The sequence below is a fragment of the Monodon monoceros genome, unplaced genomic scaffold (assembly GCF_005190385.1).
Source record: "Monodon monoceros isolate NGI ecotype Baffin Bay Population unplaced genomic scaffold, NGI_Narwhal_1 Super_Scaffold_2, whole genome shotgun sequence".
Lineage (NCBI taxonomy): Eukaryota > Metazoa > Chordata > Mammalia > Artiodactyla > Monodontidae > Monodon > Monodon monoceros.
This window is the reverse complement of record NW_021703776.1, coordinates 9,991,750-10,018,126: the sequence shown is the minus strand read 5'-3', so window position 1 is coordinate 10,018,126 and position 26,377 is coordinate 9,991,750. Positions and strand designations below refer to the sequence as shown.

Here is a 26,377-nt window from a genome sequence, read left to right as displayed (position 1 = left end):
ACCTTCCTACCGCTCCTTCCAAATACTGCTTCGCTGTTCCGCCACCTGGGAAGTCCTTGCCAGCATCTGTCTCCCTCCCACGCAGGACCTTGCCGCCGCTCCCGTCACTGCCCTGGTCATTGTGTCATGGTGGACTGCCTAGATGTGCGCCTCCTGCACAGAACTCTTTGAGGAGAGGAGCACTGTTTAATTCATCTCTCCTCCATACTCAATACTGAGCACAGCGTCTAGTACATACTGATGACTCAATAAACATTTGCTCGTTGAACGGGATAAAGGAAGGGAGAAGAAAGCAAAGAGTTTACTGAAAAATCCACCCAACTCTGCTGGGTCCAACCTTCCAGGGGGCGGAAGAATTTAAAAGAAAGCATCTATATAGCACCCCGAACCTCCACAACAGATAGTCACTTACTTTTCAGTGTTAAGTCCAATATGTATGCAAACTTAGCCCCTCATTTGAAATCCTCCTGAAATGTCCTTCTTACAGCTGTATTCATTGCCTGGCCGCATTACCGATTAGCTGGCAAATCTGATCAGAATCATGAAAATAGGAGGGAAACACACGGTGCCTCATGTTCTCCACAAGCCCGATGTCCCTGCTGAGGGAGGCAGGCCATGGGCCTCGGGTTCCCTCGAGACTCTGCTGCTCACTTGCTGTGGTCGGTGCTGATGCTGCCTTTCTGGGGGCCTCTGCTTCTAGCGGGCAGGAGCAGGGCTGGGCAGGACCTCCCACGACTCGCTCTGGGAGTCTGCATGACTGTTTTTTGGGTTGGGTTTGGGAGACAGGACTGTCACCAAGCAGGCGCCCTGGGTATGGGAGAGACACCATCACCCCAGTGTCCTGTAACCCTGCTGAGTTCCGGGAGCGGAGCTGCTGGGGGTCGGGATGTTCCTCATGGCTGCCCAGTGCTGGATGCCAGGAGGAGGACACTGGTGACGTGCAGACGTTCTGCTCCCCTGCACTCCCACCAGGGGCCTCCCTAGTGGTCAGCAGGATCCCTGAGAGCTTGGGTGCCCTGACCTGGCCTGACCATCACTGTGGTTCTGGGAGATGAAAGTATTTCCTTTTCTCCTGCAAGTGTCAATAGGTAAAGAAGGAACTTTACCAACATCCATCAGGATGAGACCCTCTTGAGGAGGAAACAGACCTCTTTAACATTGAAAAGGGAAAGACAGGACCTTTTTCATATCTGGGTGTGCCCATTCATTCTCTGTCTGTCATCTGTCTGTCCGTCTGCCTGTCTGTCTGTCTGTCTGTCTCTCTCTCTCTCTCTCTCTCTCTCACACACACACACACACACACACACACACACACACACACAGGAATACCACTTTCAAAGACCCTTCCTTTCAACATAGAACAGAAGGAGGTGCTAGGGATCAGGGCTTTCTCCTAAAAAACATGGGAAGTCCCCCCTACCTCCCACCTTCCTATCTCCCCTCACCTCCAGCCCCTGCCCACTGTTCCGGCTATACAAACTGCCCAGATTTTGACAAGTTGGTTCTTGAACACCTCCAAGCGTAAACCTCCAGAGTGACCCAGAGTTTCACCAAGAAATTCCAGACTTCACCATAGCGGTGAAAGGCACACACCCAACAAAGCGTGGCAGGGCATCCCACTCACCCCTCTTAGGTGCTCTTAGGTGTGAGCAGAGAGAAGGCACCTGACCCACAAACAAAGACTTTCCTCCCCGTAAGTGGGGCCCAAGGGAAGTGGGGTGGGGTTGAGCAACTCTAATAGACATACTGCGGGACTTCGTCCTCAGTGAGAAGGCTCTCTGTGTTCCTAAAATAATGTGTTGACTGTCATTTTAACAAGTCCCATGTCTTTTAAATCCTGACTTCCTAGGCAGATATTCCCTGGCTTGGCTTGCTTTGCTTATTAAATTTTTCTCTGCCTAATGTTCCCTTTCAGCCGGCAATGTGTGGGATTCTGTTTCTCCTTCAAAGAAAAGGAGCCCACGCAATTTAGTTTATGTAACTCCGTGATACTCTTGTGCACAATGGCCAGCATAAACGACAGAGTTTTCAACACATGGCTTTGAGGCTAAAAGCACAGTTTGGAGGCACAGTGTCAGGGACGGGTGCCCAGGAGCTGAAGAGTTGGACAGAGATGATGCTATCATAGCTGCCTCCCACTCTGCTCCTGAGACGTACACAGCCGTCTGGTGGGGTCAGGGTCACCTCAGCCCCTCACACCCACCTCTGTCCCACAGTCTCACTCACAACAGCAGAGATAGGAATGTACTCATGGGACTCAGATCTCAGGATGTGAGATGGAGAAGGGGATCGACCAGGGGCGGTATTTCATCTTGTCCTCAACTCTCCCTTCTGACCAGTGTCATTCGGGAACCGGTAACTCGGGGGATTCTGGGCACCAAAGTCATGTGCTTGAGACAAAAAAGGCACTGAGATGGGTTCCTGAGGTCAGGGAACAGAGCGTCACATGGTGACCCCAAGACAGAGGAGGCGGGCACACTCCAGCCTGCATCCCACACACACCCACTCATTCATTCATTCACTGAACATTCACTGCATCCTTGCCCTGCACTACTTTAGCTGGAAATGCAGACCTAAAAGAACTAGGCAGGGACCACGCTGTCTTGGCGCCTGCGTCTTAGTGGAGGAACACTGATGAGAAGTAGGTTAACAAGACAGTTGCAGAGAGAACATGTCCATCAGGCTCTGGTTTACTTGCACTGTCAATGAAAATAATCAATAAACATCTATAATAGGAATAGAAAAGAGGTTTTCTTGAGCCAGACTGAGGACCATAGCCCGGAAGACAGCCTCCCAGATAACTCTGAGGAACTGCTCCGGAGAAGCATGGTTTTCAGCACAGTTTGTCTCGTCAGAACAAAGAACATCAAACAAGTCAGGGTTTAAAAAAAAAAACAGATCGGCACGTACACAGCGCATCAGTAAGGACTTGGCCCCTGAAAAGGGAGTCTTATCATGGAAGGAGGACCAGCACTGGCGTGCAGGAAGGGAGGCATTCAATCCTTATTTTTAACGTGGACGTTCCTTACTTCTGGTCAATGTGCCTTTTTCCTTAATAATTAAAGCAGGTGTACGATGTGTGTTTGACAGGCCACACACAGGCTGTTCTAGTTGGCGTAAAGTTCAAGTTAGCTCGTGTACAAGCCAGAATGACCTCCCCGCACCTCAATATGTGCAAATTTATTTTATCAGCGTCAAGGCCAGAGAGGGAGATTCAGGATTGAGAACAGAGTTGAGAGCAGAAGGTTCGGGGCATCAGCGGTGCAATAAGCCAAGGGGACTTTTGAATATGATCAGAGGCAACAGTATCTGAACCCATTCGTTCAGCCCCTACTAAACTCTCTTTGTATTATGACCCCAGCTTTTGTCAAAGATTGTCCAGGCAATCAGCCGCTACATTTGTGATTTTAGAAAAAGATACTCTTTTAAGATGTTGTTCACCACATCATGTAGTGTCCCCTACGTAAAGTTAAAAATGAAGCATCTTATTGAGACCTTGGAGGGAGGAAAAAATTCCGATATTCTGATCGTGAGAATTACATTTTCCTTTATCTTTTTGGCTGCCAAGAACCTCAGAGGAGAATCTGAGTCTCAATTATTGCAACTTTATCTTCCCGTGTTTTAATTTGGAGAGAGTGCTTACAAGTGGTCCAAGTGCCCGCTTATAATCACACAGAATGGCTCAAATCCCTATTTCCTGCTGCAAGAGGTGTGACCTTGGGAATGTTTATTAACCATCTGAGCTGGGTTTCTCACCAACATGGGGAGAGTGATAATTGATAGGGTTTTAATGAGATAATGTACCAAGTTCCTTACATAGAGTAAATGCTCCTAATATTACCCTCTTTCTTATTGCTACTTCCCGATTTTTGTCTGGTTTATATTTCTCTATTTCCTTGTACATTTCTTTTGTTGTAAATTTTCTCAAATCCACTGTAGAAAGAGATAAGTTATATAATTCTTTTAAGTTCCATTACCCCCCTTTTGGCATAACAAGATCTGAGTGTAGGATAAGAAAGCTTCGGGCAGCTACTTGCTCAAAATAAAATCTGTCCGTGAACTCAAATAACTCTTATGCTCTTTCTCCAGCTAAATAATGCCAGTTTCTATAACCTCGTCTTGTATACTTTAATGAAGTTTCCTTCAGGGCCTATGTTCTCCACTCACAGTTTTTGATTTCTGAGTGTAGAGGCAATTTTTAAGAATCACTTTCTCTCTTCTAGATATGCCTTTTGTCCACTTTCTTTTCATTTCTGAGACAGCACTCAGTCACAGCTTTATATTCCAAAACACAAAAGCTATTAATGACTCTGTCAGTTAGAAATTGACACAGCCGAATCTTTTGTCACCCTATGTTCCTCAAATTAACAAAAAAAAAAAAAAAAAAAAAGGATATACATAGCAACTTGTTCCTTCCCTAGAAGTGATGGGTTTTTTTGCTTTTAAGATTCTGTCTCCTTCTGGAAGGTTTTGTCTTTGCTAATATGCTATAATGCATATTGAACAGATTAAACACGCAGGCCTATTCCAAGATTTAAAAAATAATCAAAGAACATATCACTTAATTCAAAACATTTCCACAATTACAAGTTATTTAAGTCAGAAAGCAAAACAAGTAAACAAAACATCATTGTTGGATCCTCGGAGACAAATAGGAAACAAACCAGCACATGGAATCTCACTTCCTCCTGAGCAGAGCACAATGTGATCAGATTGTTTCCAGCGGCTCACACATTGGCTCACTCACTGGACCTACTTTTTCAAGGGTCAGTTAAAATCTATGCCCAGCATAGCCCATAACTAGGTGCCCTTGATTACAACCAATAATTAGAAAATTATAATGTTACTGAAACTGTTACCAATATTCTTGTGGTTTTCTTACCCATGTCTATTACCTATCACCAATGTAAGAGAAGATAAAGGATATTTGAATTACTTGATGGGATGGAGGAAAAACTGGGAAAACTTTAGTGATACAGTTAACTTCCTCACCATCCATCAAGTGGGAGAGCCTGGAGAAAGAAGGGAGATCTCTGTCAGACAAGATTTGCCTGAGAGATGAAGAAGAATTGTGAGGTTGTAAAACATTGGAATCACTGTCTAGGAAGAGAGTGGTCTTTTGTCCAGGGCTATTTAAAAACAGGACAGATGCTCATCTATCTTCTACAGTTCAGATGTGAAGGGAGAATGATTAAATTGCTTCTTCCAGCTGGATGAGTCTATAGTGCAAACTAAACACATGTGAAGACCTGGGGGAAACATGGCCACAAACGAACCACGCATTGGGAACCAACTATCCACCTGCTGCATTCCAGAAACAACTATTGTGAGCCTTTGACAATAACACCTGTTTAGGACATGGCAGCTTAAAGTTTGATGTTAGCCTTCTTCCTAGGTAACTTTTTGTCCATTTTTTTCACCTCTGCGTTATCTACTACTAACTTATCACATCGTTCTGTATCTTATCTATTTGTATTAGTCATCTTAAGCCCTTTCTGGAACAAGAAGGGACATAATTGAATCAAATAAATTCTATGAATTAAAGTTTTTAGCGCTTTTCTCTGTGTGTGCCAGATGTCATGCAGTTCCAGCAGGAAACACTGGCCTCAGGGTCTTCATGGTTTAGGGCAGAACACAGACAGGTCAACTAGCAATAATGCAATGAGAATCCTTGCAGGGTAATGGGATTCCTGTGGGATAATGGAGCACAAAGCCCCACTCTCTTGGCAATGGGAAAGGATGTAAGGAGAGGTTATAGCAGAGCTGGTGCTGGAGCATAACCTCAAAGCAGAATATAAATCCTGCCTGCAAGTATGAGTGGGGAGGATGTGGGCAAAGCTGGGGTGGGGTGAGGGGAGCGCAGTCTTCTAGAAGGAGCAGCATTGAGGCTGCCCTTCCAATACCAGGCAAATATCATTATTCCAGTCTAGTAAATTATTGACAAATGTCTTCCCTGACTCATGTTTCCTTCTGTGCTTTTGTTCCCACCATGTGGACAGTGTTCACTGGTGTAATTTGACAGTGTCTGGTTTCCACGGAATTCTAATAATAATACCACCGCAGAAGTGTCTTCAACAAAAGAAAAGCACTCTGTAGTCTTTTTTGAGGCCCTGACTGACACGACATGGATAAAAATCTCTCAGCCTCAACATGAATGCAAAAATATCCCACTCAGGTAGTAACCTGACAAATAAAAGGAGGTTTATTTACCCAAAAAGCAAAAGGAAGATTTATCAAAAAATTGGTAGATAGGACACCTTTCCAAACATGCCAGCCTGTTCAATGTTTGCAGCTTCAGTTTTGTAAGAGGAAACCTGGAGGGTCATGACTAGGAATGATTTGTAGGTTTGCTGTTGAATGACTTCAAGTGTGAGTCTCTGGGGACAACATGAGGGGACCCTTGGCCATTGCGGGAGCCTGGCTGACTGCCCGGGACCTCTGTTTCAGTAGTATTGAATATTTTAGTAGTAGATTTCTATTTACTGAGCACTCACTATAGTAAGAGCTTGGCTTGCATTATCTCATTAAATTCTGACAGCAACCCCTTTACAGATGAGGAAATAGAGAACCAGAGAGATCAAGTAAGTTGTCCAGGGATACACAGCTTGGAAACTGGGAGGTGCTGCTCCAGATTTGCCCATAGTTTGGTCTAACTCATAAGATATACTTGATTATCTCATTTAACCCCAAGTAGTCATTTTTAATCTCCATGATAATACTGTAAGATACTATTAGTAGACATAAAGTACGTGTAAACCGAAGAAAGGTTATGCTCTAGCAACAGCCCTCCTTGTTTTGGAGGTTTTACAAAGGTCTCTGAACAAAGCACCCTGGAGGTTGAGGAGGTTACTGGGATCCTCTTGGAGCTGGCCTGAAAAGGCAGGGTGCCTGTCAGGTGGCTGGGCTGTCCATGTTTCCTGGGCTCAAGGCTGTGCCTGTCTTCCGGAGAGGTGGACTGGTTTCCAGGAAACACTGCGGTCCACCTATTTTCATACTGTTGCAGTGACTAGCATTTTTTTTTTTTGCTTAAAACATAGGACATATGGTACCAATAGTGTGATGAGATGCTTTCTGAAGTCTGGCTTTTCCACCAATAGTAATTCCATGGTAACCACCAGTGGGGCTAGAAAAATTCCTAACAAAAGACTCAGATAATGAATGAATAGGCCCGCCATATGGCCATTAAGGCCCAAGACTCCAAATACCAACGCCGTGCTTAATCAGGTTAACAGACTCTTTACAAATGCCCTGGTCTTGGAAGATGGAAAAAGTATAGGCCTAAATTACTGCTAAATAGACTTATATAATCTGAAGAGTAGACTGGTGCTGGGGTCTGGTCCTTGTGGCTGGTAAACAAAAAGTCAATAACTTGCATTTGATTGATGTGTATAATAAGTTACAGTCTCTGGGACCTAAACTGCATGATTAAACACATTTTAAGACCTTAATCTTCTCTTCTTGAAAACAAAAGCTTTATTGTTGTACAACAGCATGTACTTTTATAGCCAGGAGCCCCCAAAATGTACATTTAAATCCCAATTGTAGTATACTTTGATGAAGTCAAAATCACCCTTGCTTGTTTCACAAAAGAATCCCTTGTTCTAGGGCTTCCCTGGTGGCGCAGTGGTTGAGAGTCCGCCCGCCGATGCAGGGGACTCGGGTTCGTGCCCCGGTCCGGGAGGATCCCACATGTCGCGGAGCGGCTGGGCCCGTGAGCCATGGCCGCTGAGCCTGCGCGTCCGGAGCCTGTGCTCCGCAGCGGGAGAGGCCACAACAATGAGAGGCCCGTGTACCGCAAAAAAAAAAAAAAAAAAGAATCCCTTGTTCTAATTCCATAGGCTGCCCCTTTCCCCATGTTTTCAAAACAATCGGGTCATCGGTCTGCATCAGCTCAGCTAGTTTTAAGTGCTCCATGTTGTAAACAATAAAAAACATGCGTTTTTTTCCTCCACGGATGCAATGTTTTCTACAATAACATTGGCTCTGAGGGAGACATGGTCCTCTGAGATTGGGTTTTAGTGAAAACGGTGGTGTCTGAATATTACTAGGATATCTGAGATCCTTATAGGAGTTTCAGGTGGTCCAGAGACATTCTATAGAGTGAAAAAGCTATAAATGGAGAAAAAGTGACTGCCTCACCCAGCAGGGACCGCCTCTAATTCTGAGCTGTGTGTAGGGTCTTGAATGCTGCAGGGATCACTAAAATGTGCAATGATAATAACCATCATTTACCCTAAAGAAGGGTAAAATTGGATCCAATTGAATTTATGCTGGAGAACTCAAGAGATGGCGCTTCGTTTGGGGGCAGTCACACCTCCAGGGCCATTCTGCAGACATTCCTGGCCTTCTGGTACTAAGCAGGCTAGAGGAGGCTGAGATCCCAGCAGAGCACAAATGCACGGCCCCTTGGTGGGTGTGCATTTAGTTCTTGCCTTCCCGGCATGAACCAGAGCTACAGCATTGGCCCCGAGGAAGATGCTCTATGTCTGTTTCAGATCTTCCTAAAAGGGCTGCTCTGTCCCAGCTGGCTTCCCCCAGCACATCCTCCCTTCCCTGTGAAAACAGTGACTGACGGTGTAGACGGCATCTCCCGCCCCTGCTGACTGTCTGTTTACCCCCGACAGAATCTGTACCAGAACAGGTTCTTAGGCCTGGCCGCCATGGCATCTCCATCCAGAAACTCCCAGAACCGACGCCGGTGCAAGGAGCCCCTCCGCCACAGCTACAACCCAGGCCAGTTCCACAGCATGGCCATTAGGACCGGCCCCCATGGCACTGTCACCATCCCCCGCTCCACCAGCGACACCGACCTGGTCACCTCAGACAGCCGCTCCACACTCATGGTCAGCAGCTCCTACTACGACATAGGGCACTCGCAGGACCTGGTGATCCACTGGGACATAAAGGAGGAAGTGGACGCTGGGGACTGGATTGGCATGTACCTCATCGGTGAGTAGAACAGCACTTAGTGCCACGGAAATAATGGTCTTAGCAGTGTGGTTTGGGCATCCAACAAGTACATTAATTCATGATTCACTTTTACGGATGCCTTACTATTTCAGCAAACTCGATCATTTCATTAAAACGCACAATTCACAATCAAATGTGTTATACACAAAATTCTAACACACAGAGGACCGCACATGAGGCTTCACCTGCCAGCTCTATTCAATGGAAAAGAATCATGAGACAGCAGGACGAGGTGTGGCTGAACACAAATGTCATTACCATTTGCAACTATAGAAGCTCTTCTGCTTATGAGTAAGTTAATATGAGAAGCTTGTTTTCAAATCCATGTGTCTGTAAGACCAAAGCAACACCGTATACGCAACCAAGGCATGCACATGTATATGGGGTAATTTCACTTAGTTTTCAACATAATCGTAGACCTCTTTTCACCTGCTCTTTCAAGATTCTTACTGCTTTGTATTCCAAAAACATAATGGGTGATACAGACAGTGAGAGCAGGCACACCACAGGCTAAGGAACAGTTGCAATGGCTGAAAGGAGAGTGACTGGAGAAAATAAATCTCACAAATTTGAAATTATGAAGAGAAATTGGCATGAAAATGTATTTTACCTATTTTACATGGTGGAATCAGATGTGGTGAAAATTGACACATTCACGCTGGTAAATCCACAAGTGAAGGTTGTAATTGTTGGTGGGGTGAGGGGACGGTTCAAGTTCAACAGAGGCCAGGCCTTCTGCGTTCAGTCTGTACAATGAAACGTTTGCACATTCAGACACACAAATGCCAGATTTAGCATCATTGACTATCAAAGACACCAAAGGATTGTTATGAGTATTTTGCAACCCGGATCATCTTTATGATAAAATTCGGGGGCTCTTATCTGACTAACTAGCTGTCAGGGAAATTTTTTGGGGTCTTTTGAAGGTTTTGCAATCAGTTTGGTTAGTGAATTTACAATACACACATTACTGTAAAGATGGAAAAACATAATTTTTGAAATTGTTACACAAATAGTGGTTACTCAACTAAATTGGACTTCCAAACAGGTAAAATTTAATTGGCTTTAAAAATAGTTCTGGAATCGGTGTTTGAGTACCATCAGTCTCAAACAGAGCCTGCAAAAGAACAGACCACCAAGCACATTTTGTTTATTCCATATTGTTTTAAATTTGGTTCGTTATCAGTATTTCAAAAAGTAGAGATTTCTCGCTGAAATCCACCTTTCTAGCTTCTTGTGCAAAAGCTCTCAGTTTGGCTGACTGATCCCATAATTCCTGTGGCTCTAGTGGGCTAGAGTCAAGCATTAACTTCCCCCTTTTGACTAGCCTGCACCTTCAGTTTTGTCACAGGCTCCTTGCCACCTATCCCTACTTTAATGATGATGGTTACTTGTTCAGCACCTTAGGCAATTAGATTTTTGGCCCCAGATCTAGTTTTGAAGCAGCTCTTCACAGCTGTACCTTCCTGCAGTGGTGTCAGTGGCATGCATTTCTCAAGTCAAGGAACAGCTGGAGTAGAGCGTGGCAGGCGGGGAAAGGTGGATACCTTCATCCATGGGGAAGGGATGGATGGATCTGGAGTTCAGCCCTAGATCCAGGCTGCGGTGTAGATCTGGGATAATTGGCCCTGAGAGTAGAAGAATTCACTCGTGGATTGGGTGTAGAAAGAAAGCACCAGAAGGTCCCTATTAGAGAGAGAGGCAGAAGAGGAACTCAAAAAGGAGATGGGGGCGTGATGGAGAGGTAGGATGAGAATCAGGGGACCACGTCATAGAAGACGAGAGAGAGGGTGTCTGAGGAAGGAAGGGATGGTCGGCGGGATGAAGTGTCCGGAAGCTCCATGAATGAACAAGATCTGGTGTTAACATGACATTTTGACTGAGACAGAAGTAAACACGGTTCATCCTCTGAGAATCTCAATTTGACAGTTTATTCTTCTCACAGTAGCTGCACATATATAACTGTGAAGTGATTTAATGCAAAATGCCAACGCTTTCGGCAGAATAGCATTTCAAAAGCAACTTCCAAATCCACAATTCTCCGTGAATCTTAAAAGTTCATCATTGGTGGGTCCTTAGTAACTGACCTTCCGGATTTGCCGTGCCTTGCCAAAGAGCAAATCATAGAGCTCTGTGATTTCATCTAGTCTGTCATTTCACAATTGAGGAAATGCCAAGTCAGTGGTTCCCAATGCCACACAGCTGCCTACCCTGGCAGCAGACCCCACAATGACCATGAGGACATCTTGGCACATTTGGGTGCAATATCACGTATGGGCCATTCCACATCAGTGGGCAACCTAAATGTCCCCGTGAGGCCAGGTCTGTGATGCTTTCAGCTCTGCCCTCCAGAGCTCTCCGGACAAACGTGACTTTTCTCCAGCCATAGTGAATGAGATATCTGCATTTGGAAGGGGATGTGTGGCCCTGCTCACTGACACTGTCACCGAGTCACCAGTGCTGTCTTCAGCCAGGAACCCAGCAATGGGACAATAAAAGTATTACCATTACTTTCACAGTGAGATTGCATTTGGTTACCCTCACTTATGGAGTGGTTCCTGAACTGGAGGAGCATGATGAAGTTTTCTCTCCCCTAGTGACACAGAAAGGGGAAAGATCCTGGGGTTTCAGTGACAGCTTGACCTGGCTTAGAATCATACTCTACCACTGGCTGGATGTGTGGCCTCAGCCAGGTATAGTCACCAGAACTTCAGCCTCCTTGTCTTCAAAGTAGAGAAATAACTTTCTCAGGATCATTGAATGGAATTGATGAGATTCTGTGCGTTTACTGCCTGTTGATCAATAAATGTGTCTTGATTTAACTTGTCAGGTAGCTCTAGTCTCTGGATGCATTATGGCAAATTACCCTAATTCCCAGGCTTCATTCAGCCTAACCATGGCCCTTAGACGTGTGCTCAGTTGTTTCAGTTGTATGTTATAGACAAAAGCTTCTTACCAAACCCACAGGGACCTGGAAAGAGATCTTAATTGTCAGTAAACAGGCAGAAGCTTGTGATTTGGTCAAAGACAAGTACTTGGTGGCAGATTCGCTAGTCATCAGTATTCCTAGGAAATAGTTTTGCAATTATTCATTCAGTAATGCCTACTTGACTTTGACAAGTAAAAGCTAATTATTTGTGAGTCCTATACTTAGTGTTAAAGATTCAGCACACTGAGGGAACAGTATTGTATAACTGGGTTAGGATACATAAATTGAAGAATACAAGACCTCTAACCGTAAGAATGCTAAATTAATTAGAGCAGATCTATTCAAGTATTTTCACCTCTTCATTTTACGTTCCAGTATTTTAAAGACTTTAATATCTTAAAACCCTCTTTAGGATGATCAATTTTTTTTAATAGCCATTCCTTTGACTCTGTTGGAAGGAGCCCTTATTAAAACTGCTGAAACATGAAGTAAGTATGCAATTAAAATTATGAAAATATAATTGAATAGGTAAAGTAGGCATAATATGCTCATAATTCGCAAAACTAGCCTTCTGATAAATTTAGCATTTTAATAAATCATATCATTATTATACCATGCTATCCCTATACCATGCTAGAATTTGCTCAGTAATTTAAATCATAATGAAGCTAGAGTACATTCATGCATTTAAATTTCAACAAATCAAGAGATGATAACTCAGAGCAAAATTAAGATTTAAAATTTCCTAAAATGGCATCTTTGAAGGATCTCCATAGACTGATGCCTGAGGACATATATTCTCTTCCATAGCTTTTGGTTGCCTTATCTGTGTGAGGTTAGAGATTATGGTCTGTATCAAACTGATTATTTTTTTAATTTTTTGAGACTTCTGTGACCTATCCCTGTTCAATGTTTATAAATATTCCATGTATGATCATAAAGTGTATTTTTGTTGTGAATAAGGTTCACTCTACCTATCTACCTATCTGTCACCTATCTAGAGATAGAGACTATCTTATATAGAGAGAGATATAGATATCTTATACATAGATATCAATATATACAAAGGTTTAATATACATGTAAATAATATTTATATATAAATATTTTTATGTTATATAAATATACAGTGGTAACAGTTCCCATAGAACCATGCAAAACAGGACACAATTCGGATATGTACAAGTTTCAGTTCATAGGGTAACTCACAAAGCAAGGATCCTCTTTCTTTCTCCCTCTCTCTCGTGTGTGTATTTAAGTTCAATCACATAAATTGTATATTCTAATTTTCTGTCTCTTCCATTTTTTGAATGGAGTGTCTCAAAATCACTAGCCAAAAATTTTGTTTTAATTGATTCATCTATTTCTACCTTTGCTTCTGTAAGTTTTATACTTTGCAAATTTGATGCTGATTACTAAGTGCATGAATGTTCATGATATTTACATCTTTTTCCTCTACAGTTTCTTACAGGTTATTATTACAGATCTGCCTGTGCCCCTTGTGCTATTCTTTGCCTTGAATTTTGTTGGGTTTTTTTTTTTTTTTAACTATTTAAGGCTGGTAGTCTCTCTGTTTTCTTCTGCTTCATATTTACTTGATTTGTCTTTTCTTTATTTTCAACCTTTATCTTTTTTTAAGTGTAGCTCTTTCTGTGTGCTTTTTTATTCTGATCTGGGTGTCTCTGACTTTAAATTGGCTAGAATAGCACATTTATATTTATTATACTTACTGTTCTATTAGGACTTATTTTTGCCATCTTTCTTTAGATTCTTTATTTACTGTGTTTTCTTTTTGTTTCTTTGATTCTTCTTTTCTGCTTTCCATTAGATCTGTTGATTTCAAAGTTATACATTTTTAATTGTTCTTATGGACTGCTTTTAATCATAGTCCAGTGGGTCTCAATCAAGGGTAATTTTGCCTCCCAGTGGACACTTGGTAATATCTGAAGACATTTTTGGATGTCACATTGTAGCGGGTGTTTCTGGCATCTGCAAGGTAGAAGCCAGGGATGCCACCAAACAGCCTATCATACACAGGACAGCTCCACCACAACAAAGATAACAGAGTTATCCAGCCCAATATATCAACAGTGCCAAGGCTGAGAAGCCCTGTCTAGACCACCATATTCACCCCCATTTATTTTTGTAATCTCATCAATATCTCTTTTTCCAACAGACTAGTAGTTCATCCAGTGTAGTTTCATATTCCTTTGGTCTTCCAGGACTTCGATTTTCCAGATATGGACACTCTTCCTTTTATCCTCAATATCCCTTAGTCTTTCTTGTATATTTTGGAACTTTTTTTCTAGAAGTGTTTCTCAATCAGATCTCCAGCTTCCTAATCCATTTTTCACCAAAACTCATACACTATAGTAGGATAATGCAATGATGGATGAAGGCATGAATATAATAGCCACATGAACAGCACTCATATCCTACACATTAGTTTCAGTGGATTTCAGTTATCACTCCATGGGGAAATAGTTCTATGGTTAAATAAGGATGGGAAAATCTGCCTACATTGCCCCACTTTAGAGACTCACAATATATATTAAAGGTTTGAGAAGCTTGGAGTAAGCAGCACACTTTACTTGGTATAACCCAGCATTTCCTATACTTTCATGAGCAAGAAACACTTTCTTATTTCCCAATATTTGCCTGTCAGGTGTTCCACTGTGGAAAACCGCACATTAGGAGTTATGGGAAGTTATAGAATAAGTACAGAAACCCAACGCTTGCCCTTAAGAAGCATTTAATATGCTGAGCCTTAAAATGTAATGATTTAGGATGAAAGCTAAACTTTTCTCTCTGGCTAGACACCTGCACACAGAAACTCCCAGAATGCTTCCTTACGGACATCAACTCTTGAAGAACTGAAGTTTTTCTTGTACATCAGGCACTCTATTAGAATATAGAAGAGCTGAAGCTGTGCTTCCTAATTATGGCACAACCAGTGAGAATACTTGTGTTCAAATAAACAATCTGAGGGAAAAGCCACAGAAAACAGAGTGGCACTGATTTTTAGGGCCTCCCCTGCCATTTATCCTTAGATTCCCTTCCTAGTACAGGAGAACAGAGATTCTACATCCTTGGCTTTGTACTGTGAAAGGCAAGTAGATTCTCCCCAGATCTCCTGGCCTGCTATTTGGTAAATCCATAGTCTAGAGATAGTGGGAGAATCCTTGGAGATTTTTCTGAGATTGGTTATCAGAAGGCACCAGTTGCTCTGCGAAATGGAAGCAATGTTGTATTTTTTCTGTTGGGCTTAGGTAGTGGATCAATTCTTCGTTTAATTGCTTCTGTGCTCACTTGCCCATTCTGTTCTCAACAGCAATAATCTTTGTTGTATACTCTTCTATTATAGATTAAAGCGTAGGAAGCACAGCTCTAGTTTTCATTTTGAAGACAAAGCAAGATAAATACTCCTGGTTTCTTAGATGTGCTTGTTTCTGTAAGCTTCACTAGAACTTTGTGACTCAAAATTTTGCAAAGATCTTTTCTCTATTGTAAACTGTGGAGCAGGAGGTAGGATTCTTCATACTGGAAGAAAAAAGTATCATCCAGCAAATGCAGTCTTTTTTTGAGAAACTTAATACATCTCTATATGTTCTGTACAGAATGAGTAATGCAAAAAATTTAAATAGTACTGGCCTAAGCTAATGTTTCAGGTTACTAGTGGTTTTGCACAGTATCACGGAGCTTTGCCATAGAGGGCCGTATTTTTAGCCCATACTATAAATATAAATAGCTGTTTATTAGATGTCTAACACTGTTCTGAGACCATTACCTGTATTATTAGTTCATATATTGCTCACAGCAGACTTTGAGGTTGGGATTAATATTATCCCCATTTTGTGGTGAGGAAGCAAAGACACAAAGGGATTAAGTATAATGCCTAAGATCCCATAGCTAGTAATGGTACCCTACCTACTTCTCTCAAGGCGGCTGTAGATATCCCTGTAACCACACAAACATTGCTCCTACAAAAACTTGTACCATGACAAAGGATGCAGAAAAGGGAACCTCGCAGGAGGGAGCCAGGGGGCTGCCATTCCTCAGTGTGATGGAGGGCAAGGCTTGGTCCCCATCATCCATCCCAGTTCTCTTCTCTTCTCCAGTGCCTTCCTCTAGTGTAGGACCAATTTTCTGGTCCCTGAAAATTACGTGTCTCAGACTCCTGTGCAGCCATGTTCCAGATGCAAATTTGGTCCCTTCACTTAGACGCACCTGTGCAAGTTTGGGAAGGCGGAAGTGAGCTGGGTGGTTCCTCCTGATGTTTAGCCTGTGGTTGCCACAAGCATGGCTCTGAGAAATTAAGCTTTTCTATCACGGTGTCCTAGCATTCCCTCACTCGCTTCCTGGCTGTGAACAGGCAGCCCTGTGGTGGTGGCAGGAGCCTACTCAGCTTGCCACTAGCTGGTCACTCTCTTTGTGGGTGGAGAGGCAGTTGCTGAGGCTGTGCCTAGCATCCATTTGTCTAGCACCTAATTCTCTACATAAAATCCCTTAGTGCATAAAATATCTGGTCTGATTCTGTTTTCCTGCCTCTGACCCTGACAATACACTTGGATTCCCAAGCAAAGATCAGTAACTTCTAACAATTGGCAATACATTCCTTGGGGGAGGGAGCTGACTTCTCAGCACAGATGGTCCAGGCAAGAATACCGACTCTTCTATTTTCTTGCGTGATATTTGCTGTGAAGTGTTACTGTTATAATAAGGGAATGGGATACTCATTAGGACCAACTGGCAGTCTCTGAAAACGTGCTTAAACCTGTACAGCGAAATGTATCTTGTCGTCTTTAAAATGTGTGTTACTTTGCCATTCTCTTTGTTTTTTTCTGATTCCTCCCACTTACTCACGCCCATCCTTTTTTCATTTGTGCCCTTGTGGTTCCTTGATATTTAACCCATTCTTATACCCACTGTCTTCTCATGAAATTGCCTGTTTTCTTGAATAAATCCTCAAATCTATTCAGAACTTCCTGAGAACGTAGGCCCTATCTTGTTCAGCAGTATATTCCCAGGGTTTAGCATACTAACTAGAGTGGAGTATAAATACTCACACATTTACCTAGTGCATGAATGAACACCCCCTTTCTAGGTGTTACTCTATATGGATACCTGACCATGACTATTAAAGTGAATATTCTGGTGATCAGAGTGGATAAATTCAGGAAACTACCTCTCCTTGGAGAACTGCCATAATGAGGCAAAATTCTATCTGGGTACTGAAGACCTAGGGAGCTAGGAAAACATTATGCCTTTTTTTCTTTTGCAGAAATGAGGCAATTACTGTAAAAGACGTATTATGCAATCATCTTAGCAGCCCAAACAGGGCTGTGAGCACACACTGTGATTATAAAGACAGACGAATTTTGCAAACAAGTGATTTTCCAAGGGATACAAACAGTTCCTGCTGTTAATGAGGCAGAGACGGTGTTACTCTGCCTGATCATCTCGGCCAAAAATGTGCAATCGAATTAGCAGGTCACAAGCACGTTTACCAGTCATCACACTTAATCCACGCCCCCCACCCCCATGAGGTCCCAGTTATTACCACCCCCCATCTCGCAGTTGAGGACCTGCAGCTGTAGAAATGACAGTATTGGTAAATGGCGCAGAGGTCCTTGGAGCTGAGTCCTTTCGCTATAAGCTCTGCCCTCTTTCACCTCGTCCTCTGTTTTCCAAATCCATCCAGATGCAGGAAGTGAACCTCAGAATATCTCAGCTGCAGAGAGGGCAACCATGACCTAGCCCCTCTCTGCAGAGCTGGGGCTCTGGGCCTCCCCTCGGGAGCTCCTGAGTTCTGGCTGTCACCCCAACCAGCGCAGTGGATTTGGACTCTCAAAACATGGTTGTCTCACAGCTTCAGATCCATTTAGCTCAGATGGTTCCTTTCTGGGTGAAGTGGGAACTGCAAGGGCCCCATCGAAGATTAAGGTAAAATTCATATCCCTGTCTTCGCCTGTACTGAGAACATGAGGTCTGGAACCAAGGGGGAGGCAGTTGGCTCGGTCTTCATAGATCTGTCCTCTCTAAGGATGCTGCCTTGTTCTCTGGGCACCAGCTTGAAGAAGGACGTTGATGGGTTGCAATGTGACAAGCAGAGGAAGGGCAGGAGATGGGAGGAGCATAGTCCCCGCCCCCCGCAGCTCCTCTCAGCGCTCGCACAGGGTAGGTAGGCTCTGCCCCCCTCGGGCCTTGGACACCCCATGGGGGCCTTGCTCCACCCTTCATACATCCACCCTCCATCCCCACCCTGGCAGCGCCTTCTCATCCCTCAGCTCTCCCCTGACCCCCTGTTGGCCTTCCTACTTGTAGCTTCTTGTCAGAGCAGTCCATTCTTTTCCTTCCTCTCCCCTCTTACAAGTTGTAATAATGCACTTATTTCTTTACTTAGTGTTTAAAGTCTGTGTCCTCGGTTGTTTGTGGTTTTAGTTCAGAAAGGTTTTGCCCAACACTGTGGCCCCTGCACCTTCCCAGCCTGGCAGATGGTTGGATCTTGATAAGTGTCCGTTGAGTGAACAGATGAATGCATGGCTGCATGAAGGATGGATGGATAAATTCATGGATGGTCCCCAAGTGTTGGATGTTGATGGATGTCCACACTGGAGAAGAGATCATATAGGATGGAGCCCATGCGAACAGGGCCCCAGATAGACAGTACAATTGGATGTTTTCTTTATGCCTCATTCTCACACCCAAATAGGGACCAGTTAATGGAAGCTTTAGGAGGGAGATTTTCACACTGAGATTCCCCACGTGTAAGAGTTATTCAAAGGTGAAATGAAGGAACTGCCTGGCGGTCCAGCAGTTAAGACTCTTGAGCTTCCACTGCCGGGGGCTTGGGTTCAATCCCTGGTTGGGGAACTAAGATCCCCCTTGCTGCACGGCACAGGCAAATAAAGAAGAAAAAGTGAAATGAACTGCTGTAGCAGCAATTTTTTCTGTCTCTGGAGGTGTTCAAGAACCAGCTAGATGATCACTTGCCAGGAGTGTTGAGGAGAGGGGAAGAGATTCCTGCATTAAAATTCTAAAATTAGAATTCCCTGATTCTATGATTCCAGGTGATTTTCTTCTGTTGAGCTGGAGGTGGCATTAATATCCTTTGCTCTTTTATTATTTTTTTCTAAATCTGCTGTTAGCTGATGTGTTTCTCTACTCTGCTTTCTTTCTTTCCTGGGAATATAGATGAGGTCTTGTCGGAAAATTTTCTGGACTATAAGAACCGTGGAGTCACTGGTTCTCATCGGGGCCAGATCATCTGGAAGATTGACGCCAGCTCTTACTTTGTGGAGCGTGAGTACCTTTTCCATTCCTGTTGCTCGGGATGAAGCGGAATTCAACTGCTTTGCTCTTGTGCTGCATTGCCTCACTTAGAAATGTGCCATATGTAAAAGATGTAGATTGAATGAGGTGCTTAAAAGACAGTGAGTAGTGAGCTGTAGAGCAGTTGGGTAACAGCCATCCACACCAGCCCGTGGCCCTTAACTTTCTCTCCCTGGCTCCTCCAGGCGCTTTCCAACTTTGTGAAGGTTGCCCCTTCTGTATCCTGCTGTCCAGTTTGGGCTTTGCTTAACCCAGTTCTTCAAGGCTTCTTGTTCCCCAGTGTGTTGGGGAATTCCTCGGGATGGGAACGATACATTACTACTACCAATCTGTTTCCTTCATTCCTGATCTACTGACATTTCTGGATGTATAAACTCATCATCATGTATCTTATTTTATATTTTCTAAAATTTTCCGCTCTCTTTGAAAATAAGTCATTTTTGCAGTTATGGAAGGAATTTTTCGTAGGTCCCATACTGGTGCATGAGGAAATATCTACATGGGCCTCATATTTGCCACCCAAAGGAATGCACGGACTACCTATAATGTACCCTTTCCCCTCCCACATGGGTACTGGAGAGTGCTAAGTGCACAAATCCCTTCATGCATTTTCTGGTTCATAGCAGGCATTCATTCAGCATAACACTTCTGAAAGGAAATGGAATAGTCTGTTGTTCCAGCTGCCTGGTGCTCAGAGGAAATGACACATGGCCAGGAACCTAAAGTTGTCTATTTTTTAAAAAATATTTTATTTATTTATTTATTTGGCTGCATCGGGTCTTTAGTTGTGGATCGCGGGATCTTTTGTGGCAGCACGCAGGCTTCTCTCTAGTTGTGGTGTGTGGGTTCCAGAGCATGTAGGCTTAGTAGTAGTTGTGGCACATGGGCTCTTTAGTTGTGGCGCACAGGCTGTAGAGCACGTGGGCTTAGTTGCCCTGCGGCACGTGGGATCTGACCAGGGCTTGAACCTGCATCCCCTGCATTGGAAGGCGGATTCGTAACCACTGGACCACCAGGGAAGTCCCCCTAAAGTTGTCTATTATCATTTGACTTGTAGCTCACGAAAAACTATCCTCTAGCATGTTTTGCTCCCATTTTTTTCCAGATGAAAACTCTCATTTTCATTCACTTAATAAACAGTTTATAAGACCTACTGTACTCCAAAGAATAGAGATTGGAGATGAAACCTCAGTGTCTGTCCTCTACTTATGGTGTCTCTGCCCTGGGAAATGACACAAATGCCCCTCTTTTTGCATTGGCACATGCAGAATGAGTAGAGTCAGGAGGTTTGATACTATCAGACGTAGAGGGGACAAGACTTTGTGTTATGTGGTTGCTGACCCTTGACTTTGCGTTAAGCATGATGAAACTCCCAGCAAGAGAGTTCCTTTTCCTTAATACTTACCTCCCCCGCTCTTCTGCACTCTAATCCATCCTGCATGCTGATCCCAGACAAAATGCCTTAAACGCAATCCTGCTACCATGTGCCCCCAAGCCTCATGGCTGCGCTTCCATGCTACATCAGCTGAAACCTCTCTGCCCAGCTGCCAAACCCCAACGAAACTCACCACATCCCTCAGCCCTGCTTCTCCATCCTCCCCAGCAGGCCCTCCTTTGCCCTAGTCATGCCAGCATCTTCTGCTATCCCACAAATGGCATCATTTATCATAAAGAACATGGCCAGGCTTGTTGTGGGGATAAAGAGATGGGCTCCAGCTAGTGGTACCTAATATGACTTCCCAAATGCCAGTAAGAACAAAAGAGGTGAAAACTTGCAGTAGCAATGAATATTAGATATAATTGCTGACTGTATGCCCCAGTCTACACTGGAAGTTCAGTGGAAGGGTCCTTCCTTACCACATACCCATTTTGTTCTTTTGGGTTTTAACTAAATGAGAAAGAGACATAATTCAGGGTCATAATACAGTATCAGCTCAAAATGGTGCAGGCATAAACACACCTTGAAGGTGTTTTTTTTTATCTTTTTAGAGTCAAGGATATAAATATTAAGGATAAGATGAAACCTCATGACTCTGTCTTCATTCTGCATGAGCCACTGTGAAAAAGTGGGATTTGTGTGTAAATTAATCTAGCACTAGTACCATTCCTTTCAAGGCAGTTCTCCAAGATTTCTGGGACATTTAGAGCATTTCCTGTACATTCAGCTCAAATAACAAACCATTTAACATAATTGTCTTCATGAGCAGTATGAAGACACACTTTAAATATCATTAGACAGGTATTATAATGTAAAATCAGCTCTGTAAAATACATAAAATGTTGTCATAATTGAGTGAAAGTGTATTCAAAGTTGGTGAAGTTCCAACGTCCTAGAATAAACAGATAGTTTGCCAAGTCATATTCAAAATAACTAAAAGGGGCTTCCCTGGTAGCGCAGTGGTTGAGAGTCTGCCTGCCGATGCAGGGGACACGGGTTCGTGCCCCGGTCCGGGAAGATCCCACGTGCCGCCGAGCGGCTGGGCCCGTGAACCATGACCACTGAGCCTGCGTGTCCGGAGCCTGTGCTCCACAACGGGAGAGGCCACAACCGTGAGAGGCCCACGTACCGCAAAAAAAAAAAAAAAAACAACTAAACTAAAAGTTCATCACTTTAGAAAACTGACATGTTTTCAAGTGCAAACTGGAGACGATCCCACTCCACAATATACCTCTTAGACTAGCGATACCTCAGTGCTTTCAGAAAATGGATGAATTTCCATTTTGCAAATGTATCAAATGAATGAATGATATACTAAGAATGTATTTCTGTACAAATATAACAATTTGTCAAAAAGTAAAAATTCATTGAGACAAAGCTTAATTGAGTTTGCAAATGATTGGACTGTGGACTCAGGGCACACAAAAAAATCATATAAATTAAAACAATAATGAATTATAGGAGTCTGAATGTGTTAAAACTGTATATAATATGCTATAAAAATTTATATTTTTAATGTGAAATAATTTGCATTTTCAAACCTGTTTGATAGAACAAGTGCCAAATTAAGGAACAGGAAGAGGCTGGATGTACAGAATGTTCTAATGTAACTATCAAAGTGTATGCAAATCAAAGCATCAAAGATCCTCTTGCTATAGTATAAAAATGCAGAATTCAGGCCATTATCCAGAAGGTTAGAGAAGTTTTGTTACGAATCACAAATAAGCTCTTCATGGTCTCTAGGTAGTAATAAACACATTAATCTAATTGGTAAATTAGACGTTCTTAAAATAAAAATAACTTTATAAACTTTGAACATTAAATCTTGAAGTACAACAGAAGGTCATTCTAAGTGGGAGTTAAAATAATAAATGAGGTTTTGTTTTGGTTTTTCCATTTTTCTCTTTATTTTTACCTTTTATTACTTCCTTTTATGAAAGTAGAGGTATATCACTGATTGCCTGGGATCTGTTCTAATAGCACATTTCTTTCAGAGTTATGATTCAGTTGAGAATTAGGTAATTGCTATTGATTTATATGATATTTTAAAGGTCTGATTAAATCAGATTTTGAAAGTACCCCCAAATTAGAAACATTCAAAACAAATACTTTCTGTATTCTCCAAGGAGTTACAAGCATGATAAAATACAGAAGAAAATAACTCCTGACTCGTTTCCTATAGTCCCTGCATAATGTCGCCCTAGAGGGCACGTGGCTATTTGACTATAGTAATAATTGCTGTAATATGAGAGCTGTAAAGATGCAAATTTTAACACTGACAAAAGAAAGAACTAGTGAAATTTTAGCTTTACCTATCCTGACAAAATCTTACAATATTTTATTGTTATAGTAACTCAAATGTTATATTCTAATGTGTGCAGTTGGGCTCAGCGGGCCAGTCTCAAGCCTTCAGGAGCTACCACAGTCTTTGTTGACTATGTGCTCCCCAAACAAACTTATGGCTACCGGGGGGTAAGTGGGTGGGGGGAGGGATAAATTGGGACATTAGGACTGACATCTACACACTACTACCTATGAAATAGATAACTAATAAGAACCTGCTGTATAGCACAGGGAACTCTACTCAATACTCTGTAATGGCCTACATGGGAAAAGAATCTAAAAAAGAGTGGATATATGTATATGTATAACTGATTCACTTTACTGTACACCTGAAACTAACACAACATTGTAAATCAACTAGACTCCAATAAAAGTTAAAGAAGAAAGAAGTCCTTCAGAATCAGGGCTTGCCTTGCAGAGAGGTATTGATTCTGCCTGGAAGGTATCTTTATTTTGATCTCTGGCCCAGACCTGTTACGTGTAGCTCCCTGTTCATTGTCACTCCCCATTGCTGGCAGGAACAATAGAGTAGTGGGTCTGGAAGGACAGCTCATTACGGCCAGGAGAGTTTCTCCCAAACGGACCTCCTTTCTCTACCCACCCTTGTGTCAAGTCATGTAATCACGGTCATGATCACAGCCTTCTCACAGCTGTCCAGGCATAAACCAGAAATCTGCAGTCATTTCGACTGCTCTGTTTTGCCGTGGCTTCCTGCCCACTCCGAACCACTGGTCTTGCATCGCCCGCAGCTCAGACTCTCACGTTCAACCCCTTCCCCATCTCTGCCCTCGCTTCCAGATTCACACCCTGACTGCTACCTGCTCTGATTTCATCACTCCCTGCATTTGTCAGAAGAGCGAACCTCAAACCCCTTCTCAGTACATCATTTCCCAATCCTTTTCCATCACGTCCTCCCAAATTAAAAAAACACAGTGGCCCCTGGTTACACATAATAGCAAATCTAAGCACCTGGTCGTGCTGTAAGGTTTTTTTAAAATTTTTATTTTATATTAGAGTATAGTTGATTAACAAAGTTTTTAACAACACCCCTTGAGAGTGGCAAGGTGAAATGTACACAGGTCAGGGGGCAGAGTTTGCCCCCTTTCCCCACCCTTCAGCAGGTGGCTTCCCAGTGAGAGGCCCGTGGGCTCAGTGTCTGCCCGGTGTGGCCCTTGGACTCTAAGGCTCTGTTCCTTCATCTATAAAAGGAAGTTAATGTACAATCCCCACCGGTGACCCCATGAAGACTGAGAAAGCACACGTGAAGGGCCAGGCACATGTCTGGTACAGCCAGGTGTGCGGTATAATGAGAAGGCTTTGAATTAGGGATTGCAGTGCATTTCTCCTCTGGGAATGGACATGGTGGTGTCTTGGTGACAGCTGTGAACTGAATGGCTTATTCTGGGAGTTTCCCGTGGGGAAATCCTTTGCAGCCAAAGTTGGAGACCGATGGGCACTGAAGGAAAAGCAGGGCTCCAGGAGAACTAGCTGACTCCCCTGGTTAGCACTTCTGGCTGGTGCTTTCTCCTCTGCGGCAATGCAGCAGAGCCAGGACAAGCTGTGCTGGAGCCAGAAGGCCACCCAGATCTGCCCAGAGCAGCCGCAGGGATCCCGTCACGTCAGCAATCCAGATGGTTCAGGTGACACGTTGGTATAGCTTTTTATTTGAATCTGGACATATTTCCACCAGGACTGCTCTGGTTTTAGAACTGGTATGGCTAAGAACTGCACTGTGGGCTACCATTTTCAATCACTGTTTTGTTCTTTCTGAGGAGCTATGTCTCCTTTTGTACCGCAATAAACGTTTGAGTCATAGGCTCTGTGAAAGTCTACTTGGAGAGACTAAATTGTAAATGTGTGTCATAATCTTATGACAATCATACCACTTCACAAAGGTGTTCCTTTAGGAACAAGTGCGCCTCCATAAATATTTGCATGATAATGGCTATTTTATTATTATGCCATCTTAATTTTACTATATAATTCCCTGGAAGCCACGACTACCCCCATCACTTATCCAGGTTCACACTACCCTAAAGAGAAACCATGGTCAAAATTGCACTCTACACAATCATAAAGTAATTTCAGTATTGCTTCTGTTCTTACTTGTCTTTCTTAAATCTCGAGAAAAGAGTCTACAGTTCACAGCAGCACTCCTAAAATGCATTTCCTCTTTCACCTGTGTCCTTTTGCCACACAACTCCCCTGGTGTTCCTCCCGCTAAACTTCTCCATAAGCCTTCCTCACCGCATGCTGGTTTTCTTCCTTCCTTATTTCCAGCACATTTTGCTTTAAAAGCCTAAATGAAGTAATCTTGCTAGAGAGGAGCTTCCTGGAATGGTAGAAGAAGGAACCCAAGCCACCAAATTCACAATCATTCACACTTTAGCAGACCGGAGTGAAATGGTTGGAAATATTCATACAGTAATAACGTCTGGGCTCCAGAGGCCAACATAAAGGTGCAGTGGTTCTGACCGAAAGGGACCAATGAGACAATGGGAGTGTGGCAGTGGGAGGGCAGGGGTCCAGGTGGGAAGACAGGACATAGGAATGAGGGGACACACATAGCAGGCTTATCCTCAGTTCACCCAAGGTGAAGAGCCCAAATGTTGTGTGCAACCATCTCTGACTAGGTCAAATAGTCCATTACATCCGGGGCATCAAAATGCATCTTTAGTCCATAGATTAAATATCAGACCATTAAAGAGTGACTAAGCATTGTTACAGGAAACAGCTAGAAAGATACAACCAAATCACTCAGTTCAGATTTGCAGCAATATAGATAGAGCTACCTTCTAGTTTGATGTGTGTCAGATTCTTCCAACGAGATGAAACCTCTAAATCAACACAGATAGACGGTCAAAGGCCTAATAGCCCAAACTGAGACTTTTCTACATTTACCTTGAGTTTCCATTTCATTAAGAGAACATACAGCCTCACCTGCCTCTCTGAAGCCTACAGTGCTGGAGGCCTGCTGGGGACTGTGCTGGTCTCCAGGGACTCTGATCTAGAGGTGAAGGCTTGGTCCCTGCCCGCCGAGGCGCTCACATTGCAGGAGGGGGGACAAGCATCTCCTTCTTTTTGTCCTGTGTCAGTGAAGGGGACCACGAAACCTGGCTTTGGGGCCCAGAGTTGATCACCACCCACGGATAAGAGGAGCCAGTAGGTGGACTTGGCCAGTGGGAAGGAAGGACCGGCATTGGGGGCCAAGAGGTAGAGAGATCATTCTAGGCAAGGAACAGCACTTGCAAAGGCATGAAGGCATGCAGATGTGAGCGTTGAGGGTGGAGTGCTGAGAAAAAGGAAGAGAAGGAGAAGGAGGAGGAAGGGATAGAGGTTGAGGAAGAGAGATCATTGAGTGTGGAG

The 26,377-nt window shown here is 43.4% G+C and overlaps 1 protein-coding gene across 1 annotated transcript in view; it reads left to right on the top strand.

The window, feature by feature from the left end:
- Positions 1-26,377, top strand: part of HECW1 (HECT, C2 and WW domain containing E3 ubiquitin protein ligase 1) — a 482,761-nt gene that overhangs the window by 220,467 nt on the left and 235,917 nt on the right. Inside the window, exons 2-3 of the mRNA XM_029234115.1 lie at positions 8,625-8,949; positions 19,093-19,200. Of these exons, the coding sequence (XP_029089948.1) occupies positions 8,625-8,949; positions 19,093-19,200 (433 nt within the window). The remainder of the gene's footprint in view (positions 1-8,624; positions 8,950-19,092; positions 19,201-26,377) is intronic.